The sequence below is a fragment of the Artemia franciscana genome, unplaced genomic scaffold (genome assembly GCF_032884065.1).
Source record: "Artemia franciscana unplaced genomic scaffold, ASM3288406v1 Scaffold_1483, whole genome shotgun sequence".
NCBI classification, from domain to species: Eukaryota; Metazoa; Arthropoda; class Branchiopoda; order Anostraca; family Artemiidae; genus Artemia; species Artemia franciscana.
This window is the reverse complement of record NW_027062843.1, coordinates 11755-22184: the sequence shown is the minus strand read 5'-3', so window position 1 is coordinate 22184 and position 10430 is coordinate 11755. Positions and strand designations below refer to the sequence as shown.

The 10430-nt window shown below is 38.3% G+C and overlaps 1 protein-coding gene across 1 annotated transcript; it reads right to left on the bottom strand.

Moving 5' to 3' along the window:
- Positions 1–6345: 6345 nt before the first annotated feature.
- Positions 6346–7095, bottom strand: LOC136042565 (uncharacterized). The gene has a single exon (XM_065727534.1). It carries the CDS (start codon positions 7093–7095, stop codon positions 6346–6348), a length of 750 nt encoding a protein of 249 aa, XP_065583606.1.
- Positions 7096–10430: the final 3335 nt, after the last annotated feature.

Here is a 10430-nt window from a genome sequence, read left to right as displayed (position 1 = left end):
TATCGTGTGTTAGAGCTCTTATTTTAAATCCCGACCGGATCTGGTGATGGGGGCGGGGAGTTGGGAGGGGGAAACCTAAAACTTGGAAAACACTTAGAGTGGAGGGATTGGGATGAAACATGAAGGGAAAAATAAACACAAGTCCTAGATAGATGATTGACATAAACGGAACGGATCCGCTCTCTTTTGGGTAGTTGGGGGGGGGGGGGGGGGGGTATTTCTGAAAAAAATAGGTATTTTTAACTTACGAACGGGTGATCGGATCTCAATGAAATTTGATATTAGAAGGATATCGTGGCTCAGAACTCTTATTTTAAACCCGACCGGATCTGGTGACATTTGGGGGGGGAGTTGGGAGGGAGAAACCTAAAAATTGGAAAACACTTAGAGTGGAGGGATCGGGATGAAACTTGGTGGAAAAAAAAACGAGTCCTAGATACATGATTGACATAACCAGAACGGATCCGCTCTCTTTGGGGTAGTTGGGGGGGGGGGTTAATTCTGAAAAATTAGAAAAAATGAGGTATTTTTAACTTACGAACGGGTGATTGGATCTCCATGAAATTTGATTTTTAGAAGGATATCGTGTCTCAAAGCTCTTATTTTAAATCCTGACCGGATCTGGTGACATTGGGGGAAGTTTGGGGTGGGGTGACCTAAAATGATGGGAAACGCTTAGATTGGAGGGATTGGGATGAAACTTGGTTGGAAAAATAAGCAGAAGTCTTGCATACGTAATTTACATAATTGGAACGGATCTGCTCAATTGCGGGGGGGGGGGGATTCTGAAAAACAAGAAAAATGACGTATTTTTAACTTACGAAGGAGTGATCGGATCTTCATGAAACTTCATATTTAGAAGGACCTCGTAACTCCGATATCTTATTTTAAATCTCAACCGGATCATGCGTAATTGGGGGGGGGGGGCAGTTGGAGGGGACCGGAAATCTTAAAAATACTTAAAGCGGTGAGATCAGGATGAAACTGGATGGGAAGAATAGAAACCTGTCTAAGATACGTGACTGACATAACTGAACCGGATCTGCTCTCTTTGGTGGAATTGGGGGGGGGGGGGGTAATTTTGAAAATTGAGGTATTTGTAACTTACGAAAGGGTGACCAGATCTTAATGAAATTTGATATTTAGAAGGATCTTGTGCTTTAAAGTTCTAATTTCAAATTCCGACCAGATCCTGTGACATTCGGGGGAGTTGGAGGGGGGAACCGGAATTCTTGAAAACAAGAAAATTGGAGTATTTATATCTTACGAATAGATGATCGGATCGTAATGAAATTTGATTTTTAGAAGGAATTCATGTCTCAGAGCTCTTATTTCAAATCCCGACCAGATCTTTTGACATTGTGGGGATTTGGAGGGGGAAATCTTGGAAAAACACTTGGAGTGTAGGAATCGGGATGAAGCTTGGTAGATAGAATAAACAAATGTCCTTGATACGTGATTGACAGAATCGTACTGGATTCGATCTCTTTGGGGGAGTTGGGGGGAGGGGTTCAGTGATTTGGCGAGTTCGGTGCTTCTGGACGTGCTAGGGCGATGAAAATTGGTAGGCGTGTCAGGGAGCTGCACATTTTGACTTGATAAAGTCGTTTTCCCAGGTTCGACCATCTGGGGGGCAAAAGGAAGAGGAAAAATTAGAAAAAATTAGGTATTTATAACTTACGAGTGGGTGATCGGATCTTAATGAATTTTGATATTTAGAAGGACTTTGTGACTCAGAGCTCTTATTTTAAATCTTGACCGGCATTAAGCCTCTCATTTTCCTTTTTAAATCAATCTATTGATTCATAGAATTTTGTTAGAGCTCATACCATATGATCTCTTGGCTCTTAGCTCTTCTCGCCTCGTCACAAGTGCCATATGAGCTCTTATTTATTAAGAAATTACTGTAGCGTAGAGTGAGGTATAACAAAGAGGTAAACCCCTCATATGCGTAGTAATTTTTGCTCGTTTTAAGTTTTAATGCTGCTCCTTACTTTCAGTAGAAAAAAATTTCCATATTTATTTTTTCATTGTTTTTTCAAATAATGTTAGAAAATCCTGTGTCCCCTTCATTGAAATTCTCTTCCCTCATGAGAAGTTTCTCCATTGAAATATCCTCCTGTGTAACCCCCCCCCCCCTCAACTCTACCCCCTAAACCAAAAAATCCCCCTGAAAACTCCCAGTAACCATTACTATATGTACACACAGGTCAAAGTTTGTAACTTGCAGCCCCTCCCACGGGGACTGCAGGGGAGTAAGTCGTCCCTAAAGGCATAGTTATTAGGTTTTTCGACTATGGTGAATAAAATGATTATCTCAGAATTTTGATCCTGTGACTTTGGGGAAAAATGAGCTTGGGAGGGGGCTTAGGGGCCCTCCAATTTTTTGGTCACTTAAAAAGGGCACCAAAACTTTTAGTTTCCGTTAGAATAAGTCCCCTCGTGATACTCTAGGACCACTGAGTCGATACGATCACCCCTGGGAAAAAAACAAAAAAACACGCATCCTTGATCTGCCTTCTGGCAAAAAATGCAAAATTCCACATTTTTGTAGATAGGAGCTTGAAACTTCTACAATGAGGTTCTCTGATACGCTGAATCTGATGGTATGATTTTTGTTAGTATTGTACGACTTTTAGGGGGTGTTTCCCCCTGTTTTCTAAAATGAGACAAATTTTATCAGGCTCGTAACTTTTGATGGGTATAGCCGATCTTGATGAAACTTATATATTGAAAATCAGCATTAAAATGCGACTCTTTTGATGTAACTATTGGTATCAAAATTCAATTTTTTAGAGTTTCAGTTACTATTGAGCCGGGTCGCTCCTTACTACAGTTTGTTACCACGAACTGTTTGAAAGTAGTTTTAATAATTTCAACTATTTATTCTATGGTCTTTGGGATTCAGTCGTCATTCTTAAAAAAATGGGACAAAATTCAGGTTTTAGTGTAAAGAGTGAGGTATTGACGAGGAGGAAAACCCACTCATATACATAATACAAATATACTAATATAGAAGTTTGCTACGTTAGTTAATTAGTAAGTTATGTATATTTATCAAACAGTTCGTGGTAACGAACTGTAGTAACAAGCAACCCGGTTCAATAGTAACGTAAACGCTAAATAATGAAATTTTGATACCAATAGTTACATCAAAAGAATTGTATTTTTATGCTGATTTTAAATATACAAGATTCTTCAAGTTTAGTCTTACCCATCAAAAGAAACGAACCTGAGAAAATTTGCCTTAGAAAATAGGAAAAAATCCCTAAAAGTGATGGAATCTTAACAAAACCACGCCATCTGATTCAGCGTATCAGAAAACCATACTGAAGAAGTTTCAAGCTCCTATCTACAAAAATGTGGAATTTTGTATTTTTTGCCAGATGATAGATGCGTTTTTTTTCAGGAGTGATCGTATTGACCCAGTGGTCCTAGAAAGTCATGATAGGGCTCATTCTAACGGAGTGACAAAAAAAATTGGGGGGCACCTAGGCCCCCTCCCACGCTCATTTTTTCCCAAAGTCACCGGATCAAAGTTTTGAGATTGCCATTTTGTTCAGCATAGTCGAGAAACTTAACAATCATGTGTTTTGGGACGACTTAATCCCCCACAGTCCCTGGGGGAGGACTGCAAGTCACAAACTTTGACCATTGTTTATATATAGTAACGGTTATTTTGAAGTGTACAGACGTTTTCAGGGGGACTTTTTGCGTTGAGGGGGGAGAGGTTACGTGAGAGGATCTTTCCATGCAGGAATTTATTATGAGGGAAGAGAATTTCCATTAAGGGGCGCAGGACTTTTAATCATTATTAAAAAACAATGAGAAAATAAATGAAAAGAAAGTTTTTACAACTGGAAGTAAGGAGCAGCATTAAAACATAAAATAAACAGAAATTTTTACATATATATAAGGGGTTCCGTCTCCTCCACAATACGTTGCTCTTCACGCTAAAGCATTTTTTAGTAATTTCAAATATTTAGTCTGCGGCCTTTGTGATTCAGGGGTCATTCTTAAAGAATTGGGACAAAATTCCAGATTTAGTGCAAAGAGCGGGGTATTAACGAGGGGAAGAACCGCCTAATATACGTAGTAAAAATATACTAATATAGAAATTTGCTACGTTTGTTAATTCGTAAGTTACGTATATTTATTTCTAATAAAGATGTTCGTTAATAAAAAAAAGTTCTAGTTGCCTCTTTAAGTAATAGAAATTAGAGGGCAAATGGGCTTCCTCCCCCATCCCTTTGGACGATCAAAATCGTCCAATTAAAACTATGAGAAAGCCATTTAGTTCCAAAAATAAATTAATATACAAATTTTGTTTTAATTATTCAAGTGTGGTGAGCCAAAATTAAACAATGCATTAATTCAAAAACGTTCAGAAATAAAAAAAAACACGTTTTTTTGTTACTGCATGTAAGGAGCGACATTAAAACTTAAAACGAACATAAATCATTCCGTATGTGAAAGGGATTGTACCCTCCTCAATGCCTCCCTCCTTACGCTAATTTTTTTTATTGTTTTAAAAAATAGAGTTGTGAGAAAGAATCAGATCTTAGCGTAAATTTCAAATTTTGTAAATTTAATGTAAATCTTCTGTATCATCACCGTCTTATCCATTTCTTTCGTTGATTTTGTGGGTATATTTGTTTTTCTCTTTGTGTTTTTTTATCTATACTTACTTCGCCATATTTACTTCATGTATTGTGTGGGTGATAAATAAATTAACAAAGACCAACTATTAACACCAAATCCTTGTTGCATTCTTTCCCATTATTACTGAAATGAATTAAGTAAATGCCAAAATCTATTGCAAGTTTTGTCTTCAATTTTCAACTCTTCAACGGTACTTCTTAATTATTCAGAACCCACCCAAGAAGTCAAGTTAGGTTATAAGGAAACTATGACAGATGATTATGGAAATCAGTCCGCCCAGAACGAATTATAGTAAATACATAACCTAACCATTGCAGTATTAAACATTTAATTAAAAAATACTTTTTTTATATTGCGGAGGGGTTGTCCCCTCCGCAATCCCTCGCTCTTTACGCTAAAGTTTGACTCTTTGCCACAATTCTGCTTTTTAAAACAAGTAAAAGCTTTAGCGTAAAGAGCGAGGGATTGCGGAGGGGACAACCCATTTCATATACGGAGTATTTTCTGTTTGTTTTAAGTTTTAATTTCGATCCTTACTTTCAGTTAAAAAAACTAATTTTTTTATGTAATAAACAAAGGAGGTAAAGAAAAAGGTAAAATAGCATAGAAAATAATTAAAAAGGTTTTTTATGTCCAGGGGAAGGATCTTGGTTCGCAATTTGGATCATTTTTTTCGTCTTTTTTCGCAAGTCGTCTTTCTTCTTGAAGCGGTTGGTGGCATTTCAAAAACATAGTGTTTTACATCATCATCAAAATTACACTTCAGATACATTAAAAAAAGAAGCAAAAATGCAGTTCATATTCAATGATCTTCTTGATCTTCGCTATCGGATTCGACTTCTTGACCAGGGGTGGGGTGTCTACGTACAGGTTCTCGGAATTGTGGAGCTTGATTTGATTGTCTGTAGGGAAATATTTGTAGCAAACGGCATCTTTTATTCTTAGTCACGATTTTGTGACCAGCAGACCAGCACGGCTTCAATACTTTCTTTCTTCAACCTATTCCGCTTTTTTGTCGACATCACTGATCCAAGAAAACGTTATTTCGAAGTCTGCGTTCGAATACGATAGGAAGATCACCCTCTCGGCGACTTCTGCCAGATCTGGAAAAACTCTTCCGTCGGTAGAGTTTCTCATTTCGCGTATTTTTCTCCACATAAAGTCTGTAGTAATTTTGCTCATATTTGTCTTTTCATAGTCACTAAAAGCATATGGCAGCTTGCGCCACTGGGAGTCAATATCTGTGAGTTTTGGCATGAGACTTGGAAATGGGTTACTACGACACCTAGTGTGGTTCTTTCAGTTCCCAGGGCCATCTTGGGATTACAAACTGAAGGGACTTCAAAAAAGGATCACTGTGCATTAATCGCTTGAGCGTCTGTGTCACTGCGGTAATGTAATAACCTAAACACCGTTTTCAGAAAGTGTTCACGTTCTCAGGGGTTATTTTACCACTGTGCACTGATGTCAAAAGATATTGGGCACACTCATTTCCTAAAAAGACGTCTTCTAATGATCGGAAATGACTCGGGTTTGACGGATTGATCTTTGTAGTCTCTTAGAAACCTTTCTTGGATGAAATTGCTACACAGAAACTTAATGAACTTTTCACACTATGACTGCAAATCTCCGATTAGAATCTTTGCCGATTGTAACAAGGCGTTGAAATCGTTGAGAGCATACTTAAAGAAAAAGGAAATACGCTTTCGTGAACGGGTTTTTCATTTCTAATAAGATTTTGTCTGGTGCATCTTGGCGGTCTTCTGCTGAGGCTAGCACAAAAAACTGTTCAAGAGCACTCCACAGGTCAAGAAGTCTCGCAATGCACTGGTGAGCAGCAAGCCATCTCTTATCTGTGATTTTAAGCAGCATGTTCAAGGTTGTTTTATAGTACTCCTGAAACTTCATAAGAATCGCAGTTCTTTTTGAACTTGAAGAAACGTAATTAACAACCATCCTCACAAATTCCTCGACATTCTTTGGTATCTCGGCTGTACCGGCAGCAGCACAGAGATGGGCCGAATGGCAAATAAATTTCAAAAGCACCAAGTTCTTAGAGTCCTTGAGTTTTTGATAAACGGAATTGTTGGCCCCAACCATCACAGACACAACGTCACAGGCCAGACCATCAATCTGATTAAAAGATAGATTTTTGCCAACGAAAAACTCTCTCATCTGCGAAAAAATACCATCAGCAGAAAGATTGGTAGGTTCAAGTCTGATCATCCCAAACAAATCTGTACAGATCTTCCCATCACTCTTTCTGGTGTTTTTTACTAGAACACACAAGTATTTATCCAGTGTATTGTCGGTAGATTCGTCTAGTAGTAAACTAAAGAACGAGTCTTTGAGCTCTGCAACTATCTGAGAATTTTTATCCTTGTGTAGAATTTTCTTTGTGATAGAAGTCATTTTCGTTCTACCAAGCTCCATGTCTTGGACTACTTTTGAATTTTTTGCTATTACTTTCAGTGTCTTGACTAGGTGATCACTAGTTACAAAGGGAATATTATCTTCCATGAAAAAAGCTGTATCTCCGCACTCTTGAAGACATTCTTGTGAACTCTTTCCTTATCAATGTTAAATAAAAAACAAGTTTTTTTTTTAACGGAAAGTAAGGAGTGACATTAAAACTTAAAACAAACAGAAATTACTTCGTATATGAAAGGGGCTACTTCCTCATTAACGCCCGCTCTTTACGCTAAAATTTGACTCTTTCTCTTAACTCTACTTTTTAAAACAGTAAAAAATTTAGCGTAAAGAGCGGGGCGTTAATGAGGAAGCAGCCCCTTTCATATACGGGGTAATTTCTCTTCGGTTTAAGTTTTAATGTTGCTCCTTACTTTCATTTAAAAAAACTTGTTTTTTTTATTTAATTTCTGAACGTTTTTGAATTCATGCATGTTTTGATCTGGGCTTTCCGCACATAAATAATTAAAACAAAATTTGCATATTAATTAATTGCAATTAATCCGAAGATTTTGATAAAAATGAGCGAGGGAGGAGGCCTAGTTGCCCTCCAATTTTTGTATTGCTTAAAAAAACAACTAGAAGTTTTAATTTTTTACAAACGTTTTCATTGGTAAAAAATATACGTTACTTACGAATTAACTTACGTAACGAACTTCTATATTCGTATGTTTTTATTGCGTATATGAAGGGGATCGATACCTCTCGTCGACATCTTGCTCTTTACACTAAAGCTTAAATTTTGTCTCAATTCCTTAAGAATGACATCTGAATCACAAAGGCCGTAGAATAAATAGTTGAAATTACTAAAAATGCTGTAGCGTAAAGAGTGAGGTATAACGAGGAGGTAAACCCCTCATATGCGTAATAATTTTTGTTCGTTTTATGTTTTAATGCTGCTCCTTTTTTTCAGTAGAAAAAAATTTTTCATATTTATTATGGCACTTTGTATTAACCAAGTGACATATAGCAGTCGCCAATTCTGTCGGTCTGTCGGTCCCGGTTTTGCTACTTTAGGCACTTCCAGGTAAGCTAGGACGATGAAATTTCGCAAGTGTATCAGGGACCGGACCAGATTAAATTAGAAATAGTCGTTTTCCCGATTTGACCATCTGGGGGGGGGGAGTGGGGACCCGGTTAATTCTCAAAAAATAGAAAAAATGAAGTATTTTTTACTTATCAGCGGGTGATTGAATCTTAATGAAATTTGATGTTTGGAATGATATTGTGTCTCACAGCTCTTATTTTAAATCCCGACCTGATCTGACGACATTGGGGGGAGTTGGAGGGGGAAAACTTAAAGTCCCGGTTTTGCTACTTTAGGCACTTCCAGGTAAGCTAGGACGATGAAATTTGGCAAGCGTATCAGGGACCGGACCAGATTAAATTAGAAATAGTCGTTTTCCCGATTTGACCATCTGGGGGGGGGGGAGTAGGGACCGGTTAATTCGGAAAAAATAGAAAAAATGAAGTATTTTTAACTTATGAGCGGGTGATTGGATCTTAATGAAATTTGATGTTTGGAATGATATTGTGTCTCAGAGCTCTTATTTCAAATCCCGACTGGGTCTGATGACATTGGGGGGAGTTGGAGGGGGGAAAACTAAAATCTTGGAAAACACTTAGAGTAGAGGGATCGGGATGAAACTTGATGGGAAAAATAAGCGCAAGTCCCAGATACATGATTGACATAATCGGAACTGATTTGCTCTCTTTGGGGTAGTTGGGGGGGGGAGTAATTCTTAAAAATTAGAAAAATGAGGTATTTTCAAACTTACGAACGGGTGATCGGATCTCAATGAAATTTGATGTTTAGAAGGATATCGTGTCTTAGAGCTCTTATTTTAAATCCCGACCGGATCTGGTGATGGGGACGGGGAGTTGGGAGGGGGAAACCTAAAACTTGGAAAACACTTATAGTGGAGGGATCGGGATGAAACATGGTGGGAAAAATAAACACAAGTCCTAGATAGATGATTGACATAAACGGAACGGATCCGCTCTCTTTTGGGTAGTTGGGGGGGGGTATTTCTTAAAAAAAAGAGATATTTTTAACTTACGAATGGGTGATCGGATCTCAATGAAATTTGATATTTAGAAGGATATCGTGGCTCAGAGCTCTTATTTTAAACCCGACCGGATCTGGTGACATTGGGGGGGGGGGAGTTGGGAGGGAGAAACCTAAAAATTGGAAAACATATAGAGTGGAGGGATCGGGATGAAACTTGGTGGGAAAAAACACGAGTCCTAGATACAAGATTGACAGAACCAGAACGGATCCGCTCTCTTTGGGGTAGTTGGGGGGGGGGGGGTTAATTCTGAAAAATTAGAAAAAATGAGGTATTTTTAACTTACGAACGGGTGATTGGATCTCCATGAAACTTGATTTTTAGAAGGATATCGTGTCTCAAAGCTCTTATTTTAAATCCTAACCGGATCTGGTGACATTGGGGAAGTTTGGGGTGGGGAGACCTAAAATGATGGGAAACGCTTAGATTGGAGGGATTGGGATGAAACTTGGTTGGAAAAATAAGCAGAAGTCTTGCATACGTGATTTACATAATTGGAACGGATCCGCTCAATTGCGGGGGGGGGATTCTGAAAAATAAGAAAAATGACGTATTTTTAACTTACGAAGGAGTGATCGGATCTTCATGAAACTTCATATTTAGAAGGACCTCGTAACTCCGATATCTTATTTTAAATCTCAACCGGATCAAGCGTAATTGGGGGGGTAGTTGGGGGGACCGGAAATCTTAGAAAATACTTGAAGCGGTGAGATCAGGATGAAACTGGATGGGAAGAATAGAAACCTGTCTAAGAATCGTGACTGACATAACTGGACCGGATCTGCTCTCTTTGGTGGAATTGGGGGTGGGGTAATTTTGAAAATTGAGGTATTTGTAACTTACGAAAGGGTGACCAGATCTTAATGAAATTTGATATTTAGAAGGATCTTGTGCTTTAAAGTTCTAATTTCAAATTCTGACCAGATCCTGTGACATTCGGGGGAGTTGGAGGGGGGAACCGGAATTCTTGGAAAACATGAAAATTGGAGTATTTATATCTTACGAATAGATGATCGGATCGTAATGAAATTTTATTTTAGAAGGAATTCATGTCTCAGAGCTCTTATTTCAAATCCCGACCAGATCTTTTGACATTGTGGGGATTTGGAGGGGGAAATCTTGGAAAAAAACTTGGAGTGTAGGAATCGGGATGAAGCTTGGTGGATAGAATAAACAAATGTCCTTGATACGTGATTGACAGAATCGTATTGGATTCACTCTCTTTGGGGG

Coding starts and splice junctions, on each gene's coding strand:
- LOC136042565 (XM_065727534.1), bottom strand. CDS start 7,095: ATGGAGCTTGGTAGAACGAAAATGACTTCTATCACAAAGAAAATTCTA.